Raw genomic sequence first — 27,464 nt, forward strand, 5'->3', positions numbered from 1 at the left:
AATTCTGCTCCTACTGTTTTTTCTATTCAGCAGTAACATTTGTAAGAACTTAAAGCTGTGTCTAGAATTACATTGCTGACACTGGTAATTTGACTCAACCACCCCAAGAGGTGTTAATCACATGGCTACTTTCCCAAATACCATTCCATTGAATATCCTTTAAATATCTTTATTTCAAGTTGATCTTATCTAACTTGCAATATCAATCTGTCCCTTGCTTTAGTCACTAATTTTGTCAAGGGTGGCAGCCCAGGTTTTATGATGGCTATCTTGCCTTGGAATCTGAAGTTGCTGGTGCTATTCCCTTTCCTGGGTCAGGAATACAAATGTCTAGGCTGGCATTTTGAAACAGTGCTGAGAGAATGCTTAATGGAGTGGGTATATTTTGTTGAGGTATTAAACCATGACCCTTTCTACTCACTTGGGACATGAAACTACATGACATGATTTAGATGAGTTGCATGTCATTGTTGTTGACCATTATTTCTAAGATATTTTCTTGCTGTTATGCTATTGCGGAATCCGATTGGCAGACAAGTCATACACATATTTCTTATGATAGAATGGTGTCCGCACTTTTTATTGCAAAGAATCCAGAGATCATTTTTGGATAACTTGAAGTCTTGAAAAGTGCAATGTAACTGCCAATGTTTTTTTCTTTAGTATTCCACAGCCTTATACCTAAAATAACATATTCCTCTGCTATTTGTCTTAAGCCTCTTTCATTTAACATTATTTGTTCATCACCACTCAGTTTTGAACGTTGCACTGTGCAAATTGCCTGTTGAAGATTACTCTTGCCTTTCAATACTCCCTATTTGCAACTTTGTGACTTGGATTGAATCCTGTGGGTATAAACACATGGCAATAGGTCTATTTTGTTTGATTGTTGCCTGTCTGTAACATTTGCTAGTTTTTATTCTATTTGGAGCATTCCTTTTGAGCTGCATTTTTCCCAAAATATCTGCCCCCTCCTAACCAAGAATTGCCACTTGGCCTCATGTTGTGCTAATTGGGAATTGTATTGGCTATCCTTCAGTGTCACTTCAGTGACTTCTGAGAATGACACTTTTCTGAAAGCATTTGTGTTATATGAGTTCCAATGGTTCTTAAAAGGCAATGACAGCTGGGTAAAAATGCCTGTGTTACCTATACTTCAATTAATTTTTGTCTTAGCTGGAAACTGTCTTGATGGGAGAACATGGATTGATTTGATCCAAATCATATATGTCAATGATTTGAGTGGGTGTTTTGAAATCTGGGGGGAGTGTTATTCCATGAAAGAATGCCAAGATTGGTTCACTTTTGTTGGTGTATTCGTAGGACTAGTTTTAGAGACAGCGTTGGTGGTATCTTGACAATGCTTTTGGATGCTTGCTGTGGATAGTCCCTATCTCAGAAATTTACAGGAAAGCAGATATCATGAACCATTCCAGGTTTGAAGTCTCAATATACAAACACTTTTACTCCAAAAACCAAAGGCTGTGTTGATGAATTGAATATGAAGCTTTTATTTTGAGGTGACTGTTGATAAGGAGAAAGTGTCCACAGTGTGCTGTTACTCATTGTGGATCTTTATGGTCACAGGATGTTGTTGTAGAGTGAAACAGAGTGGACCCTTCTTTTGTACGTGCTGACTATAAGGCCATTTATTTGTGTATTCCAGAGAATGAGTCGGTGATGATTTGGAGCTTCACATTTGAACATGTGGATATACAGCCATTGTCTTTGTACTGCACCACTGACAAAGATGTGGTGGTCTTATTCGGGACATGAAAAGATATATAGTAAACACTTTCTCATGTCGTTTAGATTAACTTGGCTTCAGAGACAATATTATGATTAACGAGTTGGAGAAAAATACTGAACAATTTTTTAGGGAGGTAAACTTGATAAAGATGCTGCAAATTCTTTCTTGATTAATGCCGTCTAAAGCTTTTGTGAGGTCAAAAAAGCCATGTATGGTAGTTGATGCAGCTTCTTGTATGGGTTCATATCTGCTAGGCCATTTGATGGGTAGAGTCCACATTACCAAAGGGAAGTAGCTATTTTCCTGCTGAGAAAGGAAGTTGAAAAGGACCCCAGTGATGACTTTCTCTGTGGCATGCATGTTTTTGCTTCAGTCAAGATGTTTCCTTTCTCGAAGGCTGGCTGTAATTGCTGGTTCTGAATTACCATGGTTTGTACCTTTTTCAGATGGAGGAAACAAAGTTGTACATCTATTACTGAAATTCTTTTCCAAATTTTAAACCTTCAGCTCCAAAGTTCTTATTGATTATTTTTGTTTGTACAGTGTGTGGACTTTTCGAGTTGTTGGTCAGGGTGAATAAGATGATTTGCTGTGGAATGGTGACAGTGTGTTCATGTCAGAGGCAGAGTCAGAGTTGATGCTGTTTTTCTGCATATTCCTTCCAGTGAATGCTGAGAGGCTGTTTGTTCTTTATATGCTCATCGTTGTTTTTGGTTCTCATTTGATAGGATCCTTGCATCCTTTTTAGTGCTTGTTGTTGTTATTGATTTGCTGTTGATCATCTGTTTCCTTTTGATTGTTTTCCTGTTGGATGTCAGTCTTCATCTACCAACAGAAGTGTTTCTTTTCAGAAACAACATGATAGAGCTTGTAATCTTTTTAACCTTGGATTTTTGGTTAATTGATTCCTACTTCTCATGGTTACTCTCATAAAACTAGTTCTAATGTTTACTAATGGAAAGGTCAAGAATCCATACACAGATCTAATTATGGTGGACTCAGTGATCCAGGCCCTTTGGATACTTGACCACTTCTTGTTTATGAGTCATTAAGCTATCTGTAAGTTGCTGTTTTGAAAGAGCTATGTTGATGGGGGTCCTTGAGACGTTTCAGTGCTGATTTTCTTGTGGCAATCTTGCTATTGCCTTGGTTGTTTGAGTCCATACTGATAGAGATAACTGAACAAATATGTTGTGGTCTTCCCAATAGCTATCTGTACTGTCATAGCACTGGTGATACAATTCCCCTGTGGTCTCTCACCTGGATCAGCAGTATTGCCATAAAGTATTGAATTTGTCTTTCTTGTGAATCGTTCTCCTATTTCTTTAGTTTCGCTAGATCTGATCCATCTATTATTAACGTATATTCTCTTTCTCCCACCTTCCCAATTTGAGGCAGGTAAAATAGGTACATGAATAGCAAAGATGTAGAAGTATATGGATCAAAAATGGGCAAGTAAGATCTGCTTGGATGGCCATTTTTTTTGGCTTGGATTAGTTGTGGTGAGAGGCTTGTGTTTTTGCTATAAGTCTCTGGCATGATGACCCCTGCTAGAGGGAAAACTACTCTTTGCATCTGACACTTAGACCATTTAGCCCTTCAGTGTGAAAAAAAATGCAAAAATCTTATCTTTATTACAGGAGGGTGTGAGCATAAATAAGTCTCTCTTCACACTGGGAAAGGTTATTTCAGCACTTTCGGAACACTTTCAGTCTAAGAAGAAAGTTTTTATCCCTTATCGGGAATCTGTTCTAACATGGTGAGTTTAAATTAAGGTATATTACTGACAATGAATATTGACGGCATTTTTGTGGCCCCATAGCCTTTTTTGGTTTTATTGATACGATTTTAATCTTAGAAATTGATTTTTTTTGTAAAGGTGAATTCTCTGTTTAGAATGGTGAAAAGAAGATGCATTATAAATTAGCATTTAAGTGATTATTGAAGATTGTACATGGCGATATTTTAACATTGTAGCTAGTATTTTCTATATGTGTTTTCATTTGGGATACTAATTTTCTTTATGGCCTTAATATGCTGCAGGTTACTGAAGGACAGTCTTGGTGGCAATTCAAAAACAGCTATGATAGCTACTATCAGCCCTTCTGCCTCTAATGTGGAGGAAACTCTTAGTACACTTAGATATGCCAAGCAAGCTCGTCAAATTATCAATGTTGCAAAAGTGAACGAAGACTCAAGTGCAAAATTAATTAGAGGTTAGCTGACATTTCTTATTCAAATGAACTTGTACAGTATATGCTTTGCTTTCCAATCTATTAATGTTTAACTTTTTAAAATTGATATGAGCTTCTTATTAAAAATGCAGTTCAAAATCTTAAAAAATTAACTTAGTAACTTTAACAACAAACAATCTGCTGCAGCAACTCAGGATCAAACAGCATCCATAGGTGGAAAGGAATTATTCATGTTTCTGGTCGAAACCCCATATCATGACCAATAATTTTTAATTTAACTCTAGCCCAATCTCAAATATAAAACATAGGAGGAGGGTGAATGCACTGTATTTTATATACAACTTTCCAATTTCCATTTTTATATACAACTTTAAGTCATTGGCCATTAGAATTTAACACAATAACTTCTCTTCTGGAGCTTATGTTAGAGCTTAAAAAATACACTGCTTTTCAGTTTTGTAGCTAATGCGTGTGTACTTGAGAGCTGTGTATTATGCTTGACGCCACTTGCTAATCACAGCAATAGAACATGGAAGAATACAGCACAGTTCAGCCCCTTTGGCCCTCAATTTTGTGTTGACCTGTATAAATCTATGCCCTGAGCAATCTAACGCTACTGTACGATCAATCGGACCAAGGGCAGTAAGGTTATTTAAGCCTGAATGCTACTCTGTGGAATTTAACGTTTGCATGTTTTGTTTAACCTACAGTATGGAAAAGAGAGAAGATACTTAACTTCAATCTGAAATAAAAATTGATTGTGAAAATTGTTTGCAGCAATTGAAATTGGCTTTGAACCCACTTTTTAAACAGTGCATTTTCACGAGCTGCAGTTTGATGAGAGCTTTACTCAATATGAAGGGAAACAGTCAACTCCTCAACTGTCCAGCAAGTGGAGCTGTGTATTTGTTTTTGTTTGTATCATTTTGTTGGATATGTCATGATTTGCTTCACAAAAGTTTACGTGAAATTTATCATTGTATTTATTCCTACTTAAACATTAAAACTTTTATTGTTTTTGTTATATTTCTTGTAATTTGACAAATAAGCAACGTAACTTGTTGAAACTGATTCAAACTTGTTTCCCTTATTTTCTTGCTGAACAAGAACTGAAATTAGAGATTGAAAAGTTGAAAGCTGTTCAGATGAGTAGCCAAGGAATTCAGTCTGAGAAATATAAATCATCCCAACGAGAAATAGAAGCCTTAAAGTTAAAGCTTCGTCAACAGGAGAGAGAAATTGCAGAGGCACATAGGTAAGTTAATGAATCTGAAACACAAGAGAGATAAATGATGAAAGAGAATTTGAGTTTGAAGAAATAACAAGCAGCATCGATGAAGGAGAATTGGTTGTTGTGTACTTGGATTTTCAAAAGGCCTTTGACAGGGTGCTGCACATGAGGCTTCTTACAAGCTACGAGTCCATGGTATTACAGGAATGATTCTAGCATGGATAAAGCAGTTGCTGATTGGCAAGAGGCAAAGAGTGGGAATAAAAGGAGCCTTTTTTGGTTGGCTGCCGGTGGCTACTGATGGTCCACAGGGATCTGTGTTGGCACCAATTCTTTTTACATTATATATCAATGATTTGGATGATGGAATTGATGACTTTGTTGAAAAGTTTGGAGACGATATGAAGATAGGTGGAGGAGCAGGTGGTATTGAGGTTACAGAAGGCTTTAACCAGATTAGCAGAATGGGCAAAGAAATGGCAGATGACAGTGTCAGGAAGTGTATGATTTAGTGGCCATTACAGAAACCTGTTTGCAAGGTGGAGATGACTGGGAATTAAATATCCAAGGGTATCAGGTAATACGGAAAGATAGGCAGGAAGGCAGAGGAGGTGGAGTGGCGCTGTTGATTAGGGATGAGATCAAGGCAATTGTGAGAGACGATATAAGATCTACGAAGCAGAATTTTGAGTACATCTGGGTAGAGATTAAGAATAGTAAAGGGAAAAAATCACTGCTGGGTGCTGTCTATAGGCCACCTAATAAAAATATTGCAGTGGCAGAGGTGATCAACCAAGAAGTAACTGAGGCTTGTAAGAACAGAACGGCAGTTGTCATGGGGGATTTTAACTTCCACGTAGATTGGGTGAACCAGGTTGGTCAAGGAAGTCTTGAGGAGGACTTCATAGAATGCATCCATGATGGCTTTCTTGAGCAGCAGGTTAGTGAACCTACAAGGGAAAATACTATCTTAGATCTAGACCTGTGCGATGAGACAGGTAAGATTAACTATCTTGTAGTCAGGGATCCTCTTGGAAAGAGTGATCATAGTATGATTGAATTTCGCATTCAGATGGAGGATGAAATAGTTAGATCTAAAACTAATGGATTATGCTTGAACAATGGAGACTACAATGGGATGAGGAAGGAGTTGGCTAATGTAGATTGGGAGCACATGCTATTTGGTAGGACAATTGAGGAACAGTGGAATACTTTCAAAGAGATTTTTTCACAGTGCTCAACAGAAGTATATTCCAGTTAAAATTAAGAACAGTAAGTGTGGGGAGAGCCAGCCTTGGATAACTAAGGAAATAAAAGATAGTATCAAATTAAAAGCTCATGTGTACAAAGTTGCAAAGAGTAGCCGGAGACTGGAGTATTGGGAAAACTTTAAAAAGCAACAGAGAACAACTAAACAAGAAATAAGGAAAGGGAAGATAGAGTATGAAAGTAAATTAGCGCAAAATATAAAAACAGATAGCAGGTTTTTATAAATATATAAAGTGGAAGAGGGTGGCTAAAGTCAACGTAGGTCCCTTGGAAGACGATAAGGGGAAATTGATATTAGGCGATAAGGAAATGGGTGGGGTATTGAACGACTATTTTGGGTCGGTCTTCACGGTGGAGGACATGTCTAATATGCCAAAGAAGGATGTTATGGACGAAATGGGAGGTGAGGATCTTGATAAAATCATTGTCACTAAAGAGATAGTGATGAGCAAACTGGAGGGCCTGAAGGCAGGTAAGTCCCCTGGTCTTGATGGAATGCATCGCAGATTGCTAAACGAATTGGCGGAGATTATACTAGATGCGTTGGTAATCACTTATCAAAACTCTCTAGACTCTGGGCAGGTCCCGGCGGATTGGAAGACAGCAAATGTCACGCCTCTTTTTAAAAAAGGATGTAGGCAGAAGACAGACAACTATAGGCCAGTTAGCTTAACATCTGTAGTCGGGAAAATGCTTGAAGCTGTCATTAAGAAAGAAATAGCGAAACATTTAGAAAGGAGTGCTCCATTAGATAGACGCAGCATGGATTCAGAAAGGGTAGGTCCTGTTTGACAAACTTACTGGAGTTCTTTGAGGACGTAATGAGTGCAGTGGATAGAGGGGAACAGGTGGATGTCGTATACTTGGATTTCCAGAAGGCGTTTGATAAGCTGCCACACAAGAGACTTATAAATAAGATACAGATGCATGGAGTCAGAGGATGTGTATTGGCATGGATAGTGGATTGGTTAACGGATAGAAGGCAGGGAGTTGGTATAAATGGATGCTTCTCCGGTTGGCAGTCTGTGGTGAGTGGGGTGCAGCAGAAGTCGGTGCTGGGCCCGCAGCTGTTTACCATTTACATTGATGATTTGGAAGAGGGGACTGAGTGTAGTGTAGCAAAATTTGCTGATGACACTAAACTGAGTGGAAAAGCAAATTGTACGGAGGCCAAGGTCTGGCAGATGGAATACAACATTGGTAAATGCGAGATCATCCACTTTGGAAGGAGTAATAGAAGAGCAGAATATTACTTAAATGGTGAAAGAGTGCAGCATGCTGTTGTGCAGAGGAACTTGGGAGTGCTTGTTTATGAATTGCAAAAAGTTGGCTTGTAGGTAAAACAAGTTATTAAGAAGGCAAACGGAATGTTGACCTTCATTGCTAGAGGGATTGAATTCAAGAGCAGGGAGGTCATGCTGCAACTATACAGGGTACTGGTGAGGCTGCACCTGGAGTACTATGTGCTGTTCTGGTTGCCATACTTGAGGAAGGATATACTGGCTGGAGGCAGTGCAGAGGAGGTTCACCAGGTTGATTCCAGGGATGAAGGGGTTAATTTATGAGGAGAGATTGAGTCGCCTGGGACTATACTCTCTGGAGTTCAGAAGAATGAGAGGGGATCTTGTAGAAACATACAAAATTTGGAAAGGGATAGATAAAATAGAAGTAGGAAAGTTGTTTCCATTGGTAGGTGAAACTAGAACAAGGGGACAGTGCCTCAAGATTCAGGGGAGAAGATTTAGGACGGAGATGTTTTTCCCAGAGTGTGCTAAATCTGTGGAATTCTCTGCCCAGGGAGGCAGTTGAGGCTTCCTCACTAAATATATTTAAGAAACAGTTAGATAGGTTTTTACATAGTAAGGGAATTAAGGGTTATGGGGGAAAGGCAGGTAGATGGAGCTGAGTTTACAGACAGATCAGCCATGATCTTATTGAATGGCGGAGCAGGCTCGATGGGCCAGATGACCTACTCCTGCTCCTATTTCTTATCTTCTTATGTTCAAGAGGACTAGAATATAAAAGCAAGAATCTAATGTTGAGTCTTTATAAAGCACTGGTGAGGCCTCACTTGGAGTATTGTCCACAGGTTTGAGCCCCTTATCTTAGAAAGGATGTTCTGAAACCAGAGGAGGTTTAAAGGAGATTCATGGAAGTGGTTCCAGGATTGAATGAATTGTCATATGAAGAGCTTTTGATGGCTCTGGGCCTGTATTCACTGGAATTCCAAAGAATGAAAGGTGACCTCATTGAAACCTATTGAATGGTGAAAAGCCTTGATAGAGTGCATGTGGAAAGGATGTTTCCTATGATGGGAGAGTTTTAAGACCAGAGGATCGAGCTTCAGAATAAAGGAGCGTCTTTTAGAACAGAGATGAGGAGGAATTTCTTTAGCCAGAGAGTGGCAAATTTGTTAAAATCTTTACCACAGGCAGCTGTGGAGGCCAAGTCTGAATATGTATTTAAGGCAGAGTTTGATAGATTCATGATTGATCAGGGCATGAAGGGATAGAGGGAGAATGCAGGAGACTCGGGCTGAGAGGAAAATTGGATCAACTATGCTAAAACGGCAAAGCAAACTCAATGAGCCGAATGGCCTGATATTACTCCTATGTCTTATGGTCTCAATCTTGCTAAAGTCCACTCACTATTGGTGCATGTGGACATTTAATCTGAAAACCTTGTTACCCATCTCACTCCCCCCTTCCCCATTATTTTAATGTATCCCTTCATTTCGGCTTGCTTAATATTGATTGTATTATAAAACTGTAATGCACTGCCTTCTCGCGTGCTATCTCTGATTTGCAGGGTCTCAGCAATCTAGCTCTAATTTATTCTTCATTGCACTTTGTACTTTGTGTTTGTTACCTAACTTTTGGTTCTACCTTAATTATTTTGCACTTTTTCAGTCATTTAGCCACTGCTTTAATAAACTTTATAATTCTCTCTATTGTATGACTATATCTGGGGTTAGATGAACTGAATGCTTTTCTTCATGTAATCATGGGACAGGAGTGACATAGGACATAGAATGATACAGCACATTACAGCCCTTCGGCCCACAAAGGGCCACAAATGTAACATAAGTCATGTTACATTATTGACACTTCTGTGACAAATGTACCACAGCTTTATTGTAGACAAATTATATTCGTTGTGCCCCTTTTAGGAAATGGAGGGAAAAGTTGGACCAAGCAGAGGAGAGAAAGCTGGAAGAAGCAAGAGAACTGCAGGTTAGTTTTTTTTTTCATTCTTTCACTTTCATTTTAATATTATAGGATAATAATTTAATATTTTGTACTGAAAGAAAAGAATAGTCAGTTTCATTCTAGACACACAAAACCAGAAGCGAATTTATTTTTTTCCCAACAAGTTATTTTTTCCCAACAAAACAACCAATAAATCTACTTAAATTGTCACTGCGCACAAAAGATTGCCTTTTTCTGATGTGCTGAGAATTAGTGATGCTCTTGTTTTATGGGAGACACTCTGTGCACTGTAGCAATATTACTGAATAGCTACCCCATCAGCAGATTTAGCGTTTTGGTCTGTCATGTTACTGGAGAATATTAGCAGAAGTACCAAGTGAAATGACCTCACAAGTTCTATAAACATTGCAGGCATCGCTGCCTTTGCTGAAGGTTTGTTTGGACGTTGTTACTGAATCTCAAAACTTACTTCAGATCTGCATCTTTGTAAAAATGTTCCATCGTTGAAGGCACAGATTTTAAAAATATTTCAAATATTTTGGCTAATTATAAGTTGTTGATAAGGAAATGCATATTTTTGAAGTTATCAGAGAAAAATGAATATCTTAAAATTTTGCTGTACATATAATGATTATATTGATCATAGAGGAAGAATATTTTACTTGCTAACAGGAAGCTCTTTCTGCAGAAAGCCGGAATCACTTTTAAAGTGGATAACAGTTTGCCAAACCTGGTCAATTTGAATGATGATCCGCAGATTTCTGAGGTGCTCTTGTATATGATAAAAGAAGGTCAGACAAGAGTGGGAAAACAACAGCCATACTCCAAGCATGACATTCAGCTGTCAGGGGCACTCATCGCTGATGATCATTGGTGAGATTCAAAATTTTGAACTTGCTGTGTGCGGAATATAAATAGAATTATAGCATATTTTTCAGATTAAAATTTTCCTTTTGGTTTGGGAATTAAATTTAGTTTAAGTTAAAATTTGAATTTTATGGATCACATCCCTGTGGAACCTGTTAAATGTCTAAGCATTTTGATTGCAGCACCTCATAAAACAGCATTACCTAGCCAAACATTAAATTGATTGCAAGTGAAGAGATCTCACATTTAAACACTGAATCTCTTAATTGTTTTATAATAAAGTTGTAACCTAGTATTATAGAAGGATATAGATCAGATGAAAAGTCGGGTGGAGTATTGCTAGAATTAAACTCGGTAAGTACCAGGAATAGTACAGCACAGGAAAGGACCTCTAGCCCCACAAAATCATACTGAACTAATTAAGCTAACGACAACTAATTCCTTTCTGCCTACATATGGTTCATATCCTTCCATTCTCTGCATATTCATGTGCTTATGTAAGAGCCTCTGAAATACTTTTATTGTATCAGCTGCCGGCCACCACACCACCGTTCGAGTAGAGGGGCAAAAGAGTTGGCATGGACATAGTACCCTTCAATAAGTGTTGTACAGCTTATCACACCAAAGATGACTAGTTAGCTCATTAGGCAATACGAATGAATCTGCAGATGCTGGAAATAAATAAAAACACAAAATGCTGGCAGAACTCAGCAGGCCAGACAGCATCTATGGGAGGAGGTAGTGACGACATTTCAGGCCGAAACCCTTCATCAGGAGTGAAGTAACATGGGATGGTCAAGGGGGGATAAGAAGTGGGGGGGGAGGGATAAAGTAGAGAGTTAGGAAGTGATAGGTTGGAGGGAAATGGGCCAGGGGGAAGGTGGAGAATTATGGGAAATAAAAGAGAAAGAAAGGTAGGGCTGGGGGGAGAAAAGAGAGAGAAAGAGAACCAGACTGAAATAATAGATAGGGATGGGGGTAAGGGGGAGGGCAGGGGTATCAACGGAGGTCTGTGAGTTGGATGTTCATGCCAGCAGGTTCTGTGAGTTGGATGTTCATGCCAGCACTCATCCCTGCAAACGGAAGAAGTGCTACACCTACCCCCACACTTCTTCCCTCACCACCATCCCAGGCCCCCGACAGTCCTTTCAGGTGAGGCACCACTTCACCTGTGAGTCAACTGGGGTGATATACTGTATCCGGTGCTCCCAATGTGGCCATTTATACATTGGGGAGACCCGCCGCAGACTGGGAGACCGTTTCGCCGAACACTGGCGCTCAGTCCTCCAGCAGTGGTGGGATCTCCCTGTGGCCACACACTTCCATTCCACAGACCACTCCCACTCCGACATGTCTGTCCATGGCCTCCTCTACCGTCAAGATGAGGCCACACGCAGGTCGATGGAGCAATACCTTATCTCCCGCCTGGGTAGCCTCCTACCTGCCAGCATGAACATCCAACTCACAGACCTCTGTTGATACCCCTGCCCCCCCCCCTTACCCCCATCCCTATCTATTATTTCAGTCTGGTTCTCTTTCTCTTTCCCCCCCCCCCCCCACTATAATCTCCCCCCCCCCCCCCCAGCCCTACCTTTCTTTCTCTTTTATTTCCCATAATTCTCCACCTTCCCCCCTGGCCCATTTCCCTCCAACCTATCACTTCCTAGTTCTCTACTTTATCCCTCCCCCCACTTCTTATTCCCCCTTGACCATCCCATGTTACTTCACTCCTGATGAAGGGTTTTGGCTCGAAACGTCGTCACTACCTCCTCCCATAGATGCTGTCTGGCCTGCTGAGCTCTGCCAGCATTTTGTGTTTTTAGTTAGCTCATTAACTGTTAACAGCTGTCCAGTTAGGTAAAAAAAATTAACCGTGCTGAGATCCTACAGCATTTCCAGCATCTGCAGAATCTCTTGTGTTTAAAAAAAAATCTTCCTACACACTTTGTTTGCTGTGAGTGAATTTCCAAAACTAGTAGAGGCATGTAATGTTTAATATCTTGCTAAAGGTGGTAGATTTTATCTTGGGTTTAAGAAAACTACAGTGCTCTCTTTAAAGTTGACACTGAAGTGGCAACCTTTATTTACTTAAAACTGTACTGTCTTTAGACCCACCTGATGCAGATTGACACTGAATGATTTTTCTGGGAAGGCTGGATTGTTTTTTTTTAAACTCCAGAAGGATCCGAAGTGGCTCTTATTCTTTTTAAAAGAAAAACAAAATCCCCTTGAATGCACATAATGAATGTGAGAGTGAAATTATGCTGAATTAGAATTTTAATTTATTTTTAAGTATCAACTTGTTTTTTTAAAAGTATTCAGATGTATAATCCTTTCATTAAAATAATCCATGCATTGTTTTCACTTGTAGTGTGATACAAAGCTTAAAAGGTACAGTTAGCATTGCACCAATAGGTGATGCAAATACATATGTCAATGGACATCTTATAAAGCAATCAACGGTGCTGCATCATGTAAGTAACTTTTAATGCAGGATGCATTAGCTGAACAACCTTTCTCTGTATTCTTTATCAAATTGATTTAAAGTTAATGCTATTTTCCTTGAGAACCATCATAGATTTATTTTGCCCTTAACCTTTGACCCTAAGTCACAGGAGCAGAATTAGACCACTCTGCCCATTGAGTCTGCTCTGCCATTCCATCACTGCTAATTTATTATGCCTTTCAACCGCATTCTCTTGCTTTTCCCCTCCATAACTTTTGATGCCCTGACTAATCAAGAGCCTATCAACCTTCGCTTTAATGGCCCAATGACTTGCTCTTGATAGTCATCTGGCAGTGAATTCCACAGATTCACCAACATTCTGGCTAAAATAATTTTTCATCTCTGTTCTAATTGGATGTCCTTGTATTCTGAGGCTTTGCCCTTTGGTCCCATACTCCCCCACATTCTCTACACATCCACTCTATCTAAGTCTCTCAAAATTTAATAGGTTTCAACAAGATTCCCCTCCCCTTCTAAACTCCGTGAATACAGGCCCAAATCCAACAAATGCTCCTCATACATTAACATTTTCATTCCCAGAATCATTCTCCTGAACCTTCTCTGGGACCCCCTCTAATGCCAGCTTATCTTTTCTTAGATAAGGGGCCCAAAACTGCTCACAGTACTCCGTGCAGTCTGACCATTGCCTTATAAACTTTCTATGGACACGTGCAGTAATAACACAACAAAGGAGAGCTTCAAATAGGTCTCTTGCTTATCCTTTCAGGAAGGGAAATTGAATGGCATTGGCAGAATAGAGAGTGGAATAGGATGAAAGTTGGACAAAAACATACTCAGCCAGGCAAGCAGCATCTGTGGAGGCAAGGGGTCGGTTAACATTTCAGATTACGATCCTGCATCTGGACTGAGCTGGAAATGGAATGATTAATGGTATAAAGCAATAGCTACAGCAATGTGGGGTAGAGGCTGGGTAGTTTTAGTGGAACCAGTTATTGAGGGGACATATGGAATCAGATGGGGAAAAGAGAGGATGAACAGAGGTTGGTAGGTGATGGTGGAGCCAGGTGGAGAAGGGAAGGTGCACAGGGAATAGAAGAGATTAACAAAGGGTGACAAAAAATGGACAGATGAGTGTGTGTGGGAGGAGAAAACCAAAGGAGTTGATTAGGATTAATGATATTAATCTGGGAACACTGGTTAAATGATTATGCATAAATTGGAAAACATGACAGTTGAAGTAAAATGTTTAGTGTAATTATAAATGTATATTGTACATTTTAAAGGGAGACAGAGTAATACTTGGTGGTGATCATTACTTCAAATTTAATCATCCATTGGAAGTCCAGAGTGGACAAAAAGCATCTTCTGGGAATGCACTCCTTGGAGATCCTCCAAAAGACTTTGAATTTGCCAGAAATGAACTTCTTCAAGCTCAAAGGGCAAGGTAAAATAAAATCTTCACAGCTGTTTCTGAAAATTTGGTTAACTGCTTTGAAAGTTGATGCACACTTCACTGACAATCTTTCTGACTATTTACATTGTTATGTATGATACATCACTGTGTGTGTACATGTGAGAAAACTGCTTTTTGTTTGTGTAACCTCTAATTGGCATGATTTTGTGAATCAGCCATGATGGAATGGCCTAATTTTGTTCTTGTGTCTTATTTGTAAGTGTCTTCCTTGGGAATAGGTGAAGTGGAGTACTTTAATGTAACAACTCATTTTATTTATAGCCTTAAATTGGTCTTTGACAAAACACCTGCTCCTTTTTCCAGTTTCCTTTGTCATCCCAAAATATGTAACAGGTGGGCTGATTGTTTGTTCTGTGGTTGTATGAAGGATTAATTAATGATTGTGTAGATAGATGTCCATTCATACATACCTTACAGTCTGACGTATTTAGTAGTTATTAAATGGCATGTTTGTGAACAGAAATTTGATGTTTTGAAAATACAGACGTGGATTTTCAAAAGATATTTGCTGAAGTGCTGTGGAGAAAGCTCATTGACAATATGAATATATAAACTTTATCATGATAGTACTATTTCAGATTTTGTGTTCAGGAAGTTTTTAGAAAGTTTTCTGTCATCTTGCCCGTTCTCTCGCTCTTGTTTTTACCAATGAAGTGTCTGTAAAGAGAACACAGGATAGAGGATTGGAAAAATCATTGTCTCATAAAATGTTGAATGTGAAGGAGCAGCTGATAGGAAACTTGATGAACATATATTAAATGGTGAACTTGTAGTACAGAGGATAATATAATAACAAGCAGGACTTTGAATTGCCAGTCTTTAGATGTGGGAGAAAAATTGAATTTGAGTATTTAAAAAAAAAAAGAGTTGAGTTGTAGGTTTTCCAGGACAGGTATACTCCAGGTTATTATGGGAATCAAGGGAAGAGATAATTTTTCCTTTGGTGATGATTTTTGCATCCTCACTCTAGCCGTAAGAATAGAACTAGATGTTAGGAGGTGACGAATGTTATTCCTTTGTTTAAGAAAGAGAGTAGGGATAACCCAGGGAATTATAGACTTATTATAGTCTTACTTCAGTTGTGGGCAAACTATTAGAGAAAATCCTTAGAGACGGGATTTACGAGCATTTGGAGAAGCATAGTCTAATTAGTCAGCATGGCTTTGTGAGGGGCAGGTCATGCCTCATAAGCCTGACTGATTTCTTTAATGTGATGAAACACATTGATGAAGGTAGAGCAGTGGATGTGGAGCATATGGATTTTATTTTTATTTTTAGTAATACAGTGCAGTGTAGGCTCTTTGAATCACACCGCCCTGGGAACACCGAACAACCCCGATTACAGGACAACTTACAACGATCAATTAACCTACTCTGTACTTCTGTGAACTGTGGGAGGAAACCAGACCAGCCGGGGAAAACTCTCACATTCCTCGTGGAGGTCATACAGAGACTCCGTACCCTTGAATTCAGAATCCCGATGCCCCAGCTAACTGCTCCGCTAATTTGGCAATTGGGATTGCCAACCCTAATTTTAGTGAGGTGTCTGATAAGCTTCCCCATGATAAGCTCATTCAGAAAGTCTGTGACATGGGTTCTGGGGTAACTTAGCTGTGTGGATTCAGAATTGGCTTCTTGACAGAAAGTGGGGTTGTGAGGTGAGGTGAAGGCCTCCGTCAGTCAGAATTGACCATGGTTATTGTGTCTTAGCTGTCTAAATACGCAAGCCTGGGCAGTATGATATCAAGTCAAGTCAAGGCACTTTTTATTCTCATTTTGACCTTAATGGCTGGTACAGTACATAGTAAAAATGAGACAATGTTTTTTCAGGACCATGGTGTTACATGATACAGTACAAAAACTAGACTGAACTACGTAAAAAAACAACACAGAAAAAAAACTACACTAGACTACAGACCTACCCAGGACTGCATAAAGTACACAAAACAGTGCAGGCATTACAATAAATAATAAACAAGACAATAGGGCAGTAAGGTGTCAGTCCAGGCTCTGGGTGTTGAGGAGTCTGATAGTTGGGGGGAAGAAACTGTTACATAGTCTGGTTGTGAGAGCCCGAATGTTTCGGTGCCTTTCCCCAGATGGCAGGAGGGAGAAGAGTTTGTATGAGGGGTGCGTAGGGTCCTTCATAATGCTGTTTGCTTTGCGGATGCGGCGTGTAGTGTAAATGTCCGTAATGGCAGAAAGAGAGACCCCAATAATCTTCTCAGCTGACCTCACTATCCGCTGCAGGGTCATGTGATCCGAGATGGTGCAATTTCCGAACCAGGCAGTGATGCAGCTGCTCAGGATACTCTCAATACAACCCTTGTAGAATGTGATGAGGATGGGGGGTGGGAGATGGACTTCCATCAGCCTTCGCAGAAAGTAAAGACACTGCTGGGCTTTCTTTGCTATGGAGCTGGTGTTGAGGGACCAGGTGAGAAGCGGAGAGCAAGCTGTTGCCCATGTAATAAGCCGCCCCCCCCCCCCCCCCCCCCACACACACACACACACACATCTGATGAACCCACAGGAACGGTAGAGACTGATATAGTTTGGTATCAGCAATGTTGCAGGAGTTGCCAGTCAGCATTGAACTCAACGTAGGACTGCCTTAGGGACTCCAGCTCTGGAATTTTCCTTCAAATTCCCAGAGCATTCTCAATGAGTGTGTATAGCCGCAAAGCAGTGGAGGTTTGGGATCAGAGTTTTCCTTCTCCTAGATGAACAGCCAACTGCAGCTGATGAGCCCTATCTGTGCAAAGTGATTGGTTTTAAAGTGCCAGTAACCCACCTTTACCTCTTCTCCTATCAGTAGAAACACTTCTGCCGGGCTTAGTAGCTAAGCTACAAGTGAAGGCCAGGAGCTGGAATTTGTTGTCAGAGGCTATTTGAGATGCATGCCATTGGGAGCATTTAATAGGTAGTGGGAACTTGTCCTCATTCCCACCCCCAGCTATAACAACCTTAAGGATCCTTAAGGTTGTAGATGAGCATATTCTGCTTGGAGGTCAGAGACCAATAGTGTTCTGCAGGGATCTGTTCTGGGAACCCTGCCCTTAGTGATTTTTCTGAATGACTTTGATGAGGAAGTGGAAGGGCAAGTTTGCAGATAAAATGGAGGTTGGTGGAGTTGTGGATAGTGTAGAAGGTTGTTGTAGGTTATAATGGAACATTGACAGGCTGCAGAGCTGGGTGGAGAAGTGGCAGATGCAGTTCAACTCAGAAAAGTGAGAAACTTTAGAAATTCAAATTTGAAGGCAAAATACAGAGTTAATGACAGGATTCTTAGCAGTGTGGGGGAACAAAGGGACCTTGGGGTATATGTCCCTCAAAGCTGCTACACAAGTTCATAAGGTTGTGGTGTCTTGGCCTTAACTAGTCAGGGACTGAGTTCAAGAGCATTGAGGTAATGTTGCAGCTCTATAAAACCCTGGTTAGACCACATCTAGAATATTGTGTTCAGTTCTGGTTGCCTCATAAGAAGGATGTAGATGTTTTACAGAGGGTGCAGAGGAAATTTACCAGGATGTTGCCTGGAGTAGAGAGCATGTCTTATGAGGATAGGTTGAGCGAGTTAGGGCTTTTTTCTTTGGAGCAAAGGAGGAAGAGAGGTGACTTGACTGAGGTGTACAAGATGATAGAGGTAATAACCATTTCTCAGAGCAGAATTAGCCAATATAGTACAATATCCAATATAAGGTGATTGGAGGAAAATATGGGGGTAGGGGGTGTGTCAGTTTTTTTTACACAATGATTGATGAGCGCATGGAACACCCTGTCAGAGGTGGTGGTAGAGGCATATACATTAGGGATAAATCCTAAATATGTACGAGAAGACGAGGACTGTAGAATAGAATTGCAGATAGAAATGTATATCTGATACTGAATCAGAGGAGTGAAGAACAGAGCAACAAAATATAAAGTGAAAGGCACAAGCTTGTTGTACATTCCCTTTAATTTAGAAGGGTGCTAATAGTTCTTGAAAGTATAGTAAACACTTCCCTCAATAAGGCAATCCAGAATAAGGGGGCACAGTTTTAAAAGCTATAAAGATGTACTTTTACCAGACAAAAATTCAATGGAAAAAGTAGAATTCTTATTCAGGTTATAGAATGTTACTCCAGCAACATTTTCCATATGGGAGATTTTTTTTATCATGTAATAATGGTATGGAGAAAAGGTACAAATCAGTAATTATCTTATCGAATGTCAAAAAAGCTCAAATAATTGACAGCCTTTTCACAATTTCTATATTACTTCTCATCATTGCCACTGTCATTTAGTATCATCCTTACAGTTGCATTCAATTATAAAACATGAATAGAACTCTAGGAAACATTGGATATTATGACGACATAATATACTCTTGTTTCCTGTGTGTAATTGATTATTAACCAACTTTTAAAAAAAAAAAAAAGCCTCTAAGGACTGGCAGAGAAATCAGCCTTTCTCATTGTTAAAAAGATTGAGATCTGACAGATACAAATTTGAGAGATTTGTCTGAGGTGGACTGGAGAAAAGTATTTCTTATTCTCTTCCAGTTGACTTCCTCAATAACCATCCCCAATCCCATTAATAAATAAGTGATAAAATTGTCAGCGCAAAGATGTAGTGGTGGTTAGTTTAGATGTGCTTTATGCAGGCAGTTAATGATTGTCAAAATCTGTTATGTTCTTAAAAAAGCAAAAGCAAAAAAAAAAATATTTTGAAAAACAATTAAATGATTTTGAGTAAAGAACAGGGAAACAGTGGGTGGTGGTTAAATGGAACAAGCTGCCAGACGAATTGGTAAAAGTAGATACAATTCCATTTGAAAAATATTTGGACGTATAGTTGAATAGGAAAAGAGTCTAAGGATGTGGGCCTAATGTAGGCAAATGGGATTAGTGTGGATAGGCATCACAGATGGCATGGACGAGTTGAGCCAAAAGCCCCATCCTGTGCTTTATGACTGTATGAAAAATGGAATTTTGGTGAATGGATCTTTAAGAAAATGGTGATGCAGTTATGAACACAAATGTAAATTAACTCTCTGTTCAGCAGAATTCTACAAATTACTAAGTTTAGACATAACTCCAAAAGTGGGTGCATTTGTGTTATACAAAATATTTTTAAAAATCTAACCTATGCCAAACCTGCAACACACAGAAAATGCTGGTGGAACTCAGCAGGCCAGGCAGCATCTATAGGGAGAAGCGTTGTCGACGTTTCGGGACGAAGGGTCTCAGTCCGAAACATCGACAGCGCTTCTCTCTATAGATGCTGCCTGGCCTGCTGAATTTCTAGCATCTGCAGATTTCCTCGTGTTTGCCAAACCTGCAAACCTATTTTTGTAGTTTGAACTCTGGTTGAGTGTTATACTTCATTGTAGTAATAAACTATTATGTACCAGGTGGGGAATTATTCAAATTGAAGATGTTGTGTGATCAATACTTGTAAGTAACTGTAATAACACGAATGCAAGATAAATGCATTGCTCAAGAAATAATGTAAAATGTATTTGAAATTGTATGCTATGAATTTAGGACATGGTATGAAAGATAAAATACGTTTTTTTTTAAGTACATAGATGAGTATCAGGTTTAATTAATGAGAAATCCTTGTTCCTGGAAAAAAATATTGTGCTATTCAGAAGAGGGATTAAGGTGAAGACTCAATTGTGAAATGAGAGTTATCCAAATAGAAAGATAAAAGACATTAGCTGGATTTAGTTTGTGGATATTATTGATAAATATTAGTAACAGGGAAGTGTGCTCTGCAACTTGCAGGTATTTTGGGTTAGGATTGCACAATAAAGTGTACAATTTTATGCATTCATGAATGCAGGAATAAATAACTTGGGGTACTGCAGAATGTTATCATTCACTAAATTACGACATAGAAGCTTCAGACCTCCTCTTAACTTTCAAAAATTGATGAAGTCAAGTTATACAAAATGCAAAAGATCTGTTAGAATGCCATATTGGTATTACTGTTAACAAGAGCAGCTAAGAACAGTTGTTTTATTCAGGTCACATTTAATTTATGTCATCAGCAATCATAAGAAACTACAAAGATACTTTGAGAGTTTGAGATTGATTCACTGGACCCCTTTGAGGTATGTAGACAATACTGTGGTAAAAACAACACAGTAATAAAACCCAGAGTAATATTTTCCAGATAAAATAATGATCCAACGGTAGGCAAGCAGAAGCCCAGGAAGACACCTACATGAGTAACTACATGACTAATAGGTAATGTTGTATTGTCATGAATTATGTGTCAATATTTAAAATAAGTTGAATGGACTTGTGTGTAAAAATCTAACGTGATGGACTGATAGTCAATCCATAGGAACCCCACTTAGAAACATTGCAAATAAACTCAATGGGGAAACCTCGTTACAAGTTTTATGATATTTCAGTATTACACTATAACCACTCATTTTCTTTGGCATGTTATGTAATTTAAGCCTATTGAGTTGAGCACTGGAGTTCTAATCTAATTTTATTTTGCAAGAGTGAAAAGCTGATGTTATTTTTATTTTTACTAGCTTTGCAACTTCATATCTTCCTGCAAATGTATTTACAGACTTGAAGTTGAAATTGAAGAGGCGCGTTTGCAAGCTAAACAAGAGATGATGCAAGGTATCCAACTTGCAAAACAAATCGCTCAAGAGGAATTATCCAATCAAAAATCTCTGTATGAAAATAAAATACAAGAGCTTGAAAACGAATTGGTAATTTTAAAAAAATTCTGATGTGGTTATTGTTTGTGCATACAGAAAATTTGTGAGGTTAAAAATAAAGCCCAAAATGCTATAAACACAAGTCAGATGGCATTTGTAGAGAGAGAAAAACACTTAGTATTTTAGGTTGATATATATTAACAGAATAGTTTCTCCACCCTCAGATGCTGCTTAGTCTTCGAGTATTAGCAGCGTTTTCTGTTGTTATCCATATTTGCTGTCAGAAACTTCACATTGATGCCTACTTCATCAGAGTCTGATGTAATTTGAATCAGGTTTATCATTTATATTTATGCATGTTATGAAATTTGTGTTTTGTGACAGCAGTATAGTGTAAGATATAAAAAAAATACTCTTGGGTCAAAAATAAACTGTGCAAATGAAGAATTCCAGTAAGACAACTTTACTCAAATACTCTAGCCATAAAGGCCAACAAATTCTGCATGCCACATATAACTGGGAGATGTTGGAGTATGCGTCATTAAGCACTTGGCAAGGTCCAATAAAAATAAATTGTGTTTAGGCAGAGCAGCCATTGTGTGAGTGGGCCAGTGTCAGAGTGGGGGAGTTTACATTTTGGTGAGGAGAGGTGGAGGCTGTAGGTAGATTTTTTTTAATGTTTAATTTTTCTTTCTTTCTTATTGCACAGTTGAGATAGTGGGGATAGCAGGTAGGATAGTGGAATGCTCCTCTTCTGGATGTTGGAAGGCATCCAGCTGCAGCTCCAATATCCATGATGACTACACCTGCAAGAACTGCATCTAGCTGCAGCTTCTTAAAGACAGTGTTAAGGAACTGGATCTGCAGCTAGATGAACTTAGGATCATATTGGATTCTGAGGGTTTGCTTGACAGGGCATACAGGGAGGTAGTTACCCTAAGGTGCAGGATCTAGTTTAAACTGGGTGACCGTTAGGAGGAAGAAAGGGGATAGGCAACCAGTGACAGAGTACCTCTGTGGCAGTTCCCGTCAATAACAGGTATACTGCTTTGGATATTGTTGTGGGGAATGGGGAAAGGGAGGATGATATGGAGGAGGAAAGTCACAGCAGTCCGGTCCCTGGCACTGAGTCTGGTTCTTTGGCTCAGTAGGAAAGGGAGGAGGTGAGGGGAGAAGAAGCAGACTATAATAGGTATTTAATGGTTAGGGGAACAGACAAGAGGTTCTGTGAATGAGAATGAGATTCTCAGATGATAGGTTGCTTCCCGGGTGCCAGGGTCTGGAATATCTTGTATCGAGTCTACAGCATTCTTAAGTGGGAGGGTGAGCAGCCAGAGGTCAGTACCAATGACATGGGTAGGAAGGGTGACAACATTCTCCAAAGTGAGTTTAAGGAGGTAGATGCTAAGTTAAAAGATAGGAACTCCAGCGTTGTGATCTCAGGATTGCTACCCGTGCCATGTGCTAATGAAGGCAGAAATAGGATGATAATACAGTTTAACACATGGCTAAGGAGATGGTGCAGGAGGGAGGGCTTCAGGTTTTTGGATCATTGGATTCTCTTCCAGGAAATGTGTGGCCTGTACAGGAAGAGATGTTCGCACCTAAACTTGAGGGCAACTAATACCTAAGTGAAAAGGCATGCTAGGGTTGAGGGGTGGGGGTGGGTTGGAACTATAGTTGCAAGGGACAGGAACAAGTGTCCTCGAACAGATAGAGACAGATGTTACTAGTATCTGAGACAAAGTCAGCAATCAAAAGGTTGTGCATGGTGGGATTAATGTTCGATAATGTGCGATAGGACAATAGTACAATTTAACACATGGCTAAGGTGATGGTGCAAGAGGGAGGGCTTCAGATTTTTTGGATCATTGGACTCTCTTCCAGAGAAGATGGGACCTGTACAGAAGGGATGATTTGCACCTGAACTGGAAAGGGACTAACATCCGTACAGGATGGTTTGCTGGTGCTGCATGGAGGGGTATAAACTAGAGTTGCAGTGGAATGAGAGCCAGAGCAGTTAGTGGGTTGGTTGTTGGGAAAAAATATTAAGCCTACAAGCAAAGTCAGGAATCAAAAGGTTGGGTATGGTGGTGACTAATGTTCTGAATTGTGTATATTTCAATGCGAAGAGTTTTGTAAGAAAGACAGATGAGCTTCAAACATGGATCAGCATGTGGAATTATGATGTCGCCATTAGTGAGACTTGGTTGCGAGAGGGGGAGGACTGGCAGCTGAATGGTGACAAAGTCGGAGGGTTAGCATTACTAGTTAGTTCTTGCATCTCCTTGTAACTATAGTTGAAACCCACTCCCTGTGTAGTATTAGCAAGCCTTCCTGCTTGGATATTATTCACCCTCAAGTTTAGGTGCAAACCATCTCTTCCTGTACAGGTCTCACCTTTCCTGTAAAATAATTCAATGATCCAAAAAACCTGAAGCCCTCCCTCCTGCACCATCTCCTTAGCCATGTGTTAAATTGTATTATCGTCCTATTTCTTCCCTCACTAACACATGGCATGGGTAGCAATCCTGAGATCACAACCCTGTAGTTCTTGTCCTTTAACTTAGCATCTGACTCTCTGAGCTCACTTTGCCCAACCTTGTCACGTCATTGGTGCAGATGTGGACCATGACCTCTGACTGCCTCACACACCCACTTAAGAATGCTGAGAACTCGATCTGCATTGTTCCTGACCCTGGCACCCAGGAGGCAACAAACCATCTGGGAATTTCATTCTTGTCCAAGGAACATCCTTTATGTTCCCTTAAGTAACAAATCCCCTATCACTACAACCCGCCTCTTCTCCCCTCCACTTGTCTTCTGGGCCACAGTGCCAGAAACCTGACTGTTGTGGCTTCCTCTGCTGGGTCATTACCCCCCAGCAATATCCAAAGTGTATACATGTTAAGGAAGATGGCCATAGTGGTATTCTTCTGCACTGACTGCCTATCACCTTTCCCTCTTCTGATGGGCATCTAGTTACCTGTGTCTAACACCTAGGTTGTAACTACCTTCCTGTATGTCCTGTCTATCAATCCTTCATCCTTCTGAATGATCTGAACATCCAATTCCAGCTCCAATCCCTTAACGTGGTCTGTTAGAAGCTGCAGCTAGATGCACTTCTTGCAGATATAGTTGTTAGGGATACTAGTGGTTTCCCTGCATTCCACATCCCACAAGAGGAGCATTCCAGTATCCTGTCTGGCATCTCCAAAACTCTAAATTGCAATAAGAGAGAAAGAAGTAATAAATAATGAAAAAAAGTATCAACCTATAACCTATGCTTTTCCAAAGTGTTTATAAGCCCAAACCTCAATGCCCCACTCAACACTGACCCACTACAGTGGCCACTCCCACAATGCCTATTCAAATGAAACCTAACTTCTTTTTATTGGTCCTTTCCAAGTACCTAATATTGTGCAAACTAATGTCTCTCCAGAAATTGTGGTGCACAAAACGATCTGACTGTCCCGCTCACTTCTTTTAAACTCTCTATCCCTCTTTGCAATCCAATGACTATCAGGACTGTGGCTCGCAAAATGTGCTGAGTCTCCCGTTTGCTGCTTTTAAACTCTCTTAGTCTGATAGAGCTTTGTTATAAATGATATGTTATGATTTTATGATATGTTATGTTAGTACGTAGGAGAATGAGGGGAGATTTGATATAGGTATACAAAAGTACAAGGGGTATGGATAGGGTAGAAGTAAGCAGGCTTTTTCCACTGAGGTTGGGTGAGACTAGAACTAGAGGTGAAAGGTAGAATGTTTAAGGGGAACATGAGGAGAAACTTCACTTAGTGGGTGGTGAGAGTGTGGATCAGGCTGCCAGTGGAAGTGATGGATTTGAGTTCAATATCAGCATTTAAGATAAATTTAGATAGGTACCTGGATGGGAGGAGGCAGGTCAATAGTTTGGCACTCTATGGATGAGCTGATGGGCCTCTTTCTGTGCTGTAGTGTGCTATAACTCTATAACACATCACATACCTTCCAAATTGCTTGTGGTATTTGCATGTTAACTTTCAATAACTTATGTATCAGTTCAGTCACTTGCCATTAAAAATACTGTATTTTCCATTTCATTTCCTAAAGTGTTCATCCACTAGTCTCTGCGAAAGAATTTCTGACTTTTTCTAACTGGGACTGAATGCTGCAGATCTTTAGTTTTTATCAGTGTGGAAAACTTAATTGATTTATTCATCACTGATCTTGCTTAATTACTCAGGTGAATGAAAATAGAAAAAGGAAAGAAATAGAGCTGCAGAATGTCAAAAAGCAGCTTCAAAAGGAGATGCTAACAAACCGAAGGCTTGAACAAGAGCTGGAAATGAACAGGAAGCGCCTTGAAATGGAGGCCTCAGCCACAAAGCAGGTAGGGTAAGGTTTTAGAAGTGTATTAATACATACTAAATTTATAACCCTACTCCATTCTTTACACCATAAGACCTTAAGATATGGTCACCATAAGACCATAAGACCTTAAGATAAGAGCAGATTTAGGCCATTTGGACCATTGAGCCTGTTCTGGCTTTTCATCATGGCTGATTCAATTTTCCTCTTAGCCCCAACCACCTGCCTTCTCCCAGTATCCCTTCATGCTCTGAACAATCAAGAATCTATCAACCTCTGGTTTAAATATACATAAAAGCTTGACATCCACAGCTGCATGTGGCAAAGAATTCAACTCATTCACCACTTTTTGGCTGAACAAACTCATCCTCATCTCTGTTCTAAAAGGATGCCCCTCTTTCCTGAGGCTGCGTCCTCTGGGTCTATCAAGACCTTTCACAAACAAGAGGAAATCTGCAGATGCTGGAAATCCAAGCAGGAAGGGTCTCGGCCTGAAACATCAACTGTACTCTTTTCCATAGGTGCTGCCTGGCCTGTTGAATTCCTCCAGCATGTTGTGTGTGTTGATATCATAGCCTTTCATATTTGATAGGTTAGAATGAGGTCACCCCTCATTCTTCTGAATTCTAGTGATTACAGGCCTAGAGCCATCAGACATTCTTCACATGACAAGCCATTCAATCTTGTAATTACATTCATGAACCTCCTTTGAACCCTCTCCAGTTTCACCACATCCTTTCTTAGATAAGGGACCCAAAACTGCTCACAATACTCCAAATGAGGCCTCACCAGAGCTTATAATGTCTCAACATTACATCCTTGCTTATATATTCTAGTCTTCTTGAAATGAATACTAACATTGCATTTGCCTTCCTCAAAACAGACTCAACCTGCAAATTAACCTTTAGGAAATCCTACACAAGGACTCCCAAGTCCCTTTGTGCCTCCGTTTTTTGTATTTTCTCTCCATTTAGAAAATGGTCAACTCTTCCATTTCTTCCACCAAATTGTATGAGCATACAATTTTGGACATTGTATTCCATATGCCATTTCTTTGCCCATTCTTTTAATCTGTCTAAGTCCTTCTGTAACCTCTCTGCCCTCCACCTATCTTCATATCGTATGCAAACTTTGCAACAAAGCCGTCAATTCCATCACTCAAATCATTGACCGATAACATAAAAAGAATCGGTCCCAACACAGACACCTGTGGAACACCACTCGTCACCATCAGCCAACCCGAAAAGGCTCCCTTTATTCCCATTCTTTGTCCCCTACCAATGAGCCACTGCTTCTTTATGTTAGAATCTTATTGCTAGAATCTTTCAGTAGTTCATATTTTTATTTTTGGATAATGGTAACATTTTGTTGTAGAATACTTTAATTTATCTTGTGACTTAAACTGCTTCCTGATCTTATTTGTACTTTTAATGTTTTTAAATTGTAGTTTGTATTTGGTCATATGACTAATATTTCAATTTTAAAATTATGATAATGTGCAAATACATTGAAGTTGAAAAATGTATTAGGAATTTGGATTTTAGTTGGGGAATTGACAGCAAATGAAAGCACTGTTTTCTTTGTATAGAGATGGAGATGCATTGATCAAAAATTATTTTCATTTGGAGTGGAAAAACTATTATTTGTAATATGCTACATAAATTGTAATCTTTACCAATTACAAGCAAAGAAATTAAATAATTCACTATTTTATCTGTGTCAAGAACTGATATCTTTAACCATCGTGTTCTCAGCATCAGAGACAGTGTAAGTGCTGGTATGTCATTGCTGATGTTTTTTCCCCAGACAGTATTCCTCTGGTTCTGACTGATGAGGAAATCTGTACCACATTGTATACACTTCTCTTGTATTTTCTGTCATCTTCTTTTCAAAAAAAAATTACTTTGGCACAGATTACATTTAAATGATCATTAGTTAGATATGAACACTGAAGGAGACTACTCCCAGGTTCTACCTTC

General features: G+C 39.5%; 1 protein-coding gene across 1 annotated transcript in view; it reads left to right on the plus strand.

Annotated features, from left to right (window-relative positions):
• kif14 (kinesin family member 14) overlaps positions 1–27,464 on the plus strand; it is a 100,994-nt gene that overhangs the window by 30,531 nt on the left and 42,999 nt on the right. Inside the window, exons 10-18 of the mRNA XM_073063434.1 lie at positions 3,391–3,509; positions 3,794–3,966; positions 5,053–5,200; positions 9,615–9,678; positions 10,343–10,527; positions 12,893–12,995; positions 14,272–14,432; positions 21,036–21,183; positions 25,361–25,507. Of these exons, the coding sequence (XP_072919535.1) occupies positions 3,391–3,509; positions 3,794–3,966; positions 5,053–5,200; positions 9,615–9,678; positions 10,343–10,527; positions 12,893–12,995; positions 14,272–14,432; positions 21,036–21,183; positions 25,361–25,507 (1,248 nt within the window). The remainder of the gene's footprint in view (positions 1–3,390; positions 3,510–3,793; positions 3,967–5,052; positions 5,201–9,614; positions 9,679–10,342; positions 10,528–12,892; positions 12,996–14,271; positions 14,433–21,035; positions 21,184–25,360; positions 25,508–27,464) is intronic.

This window comes from Hemitrygon akajei, chromosome 12 (genome assembly GCF_048418815.1).
Source record: "Hemitrygon akajei chromosome 12, sHemAka1.3, whole genome shotgun sequence".
Taxonomy (NCBI): Eukaryota; Metazoa; Chordata; class Chondrichthyes; order Myliobatiformes; family Dasyatidae; genus Hemitrygon; species Hemitrygon akajei.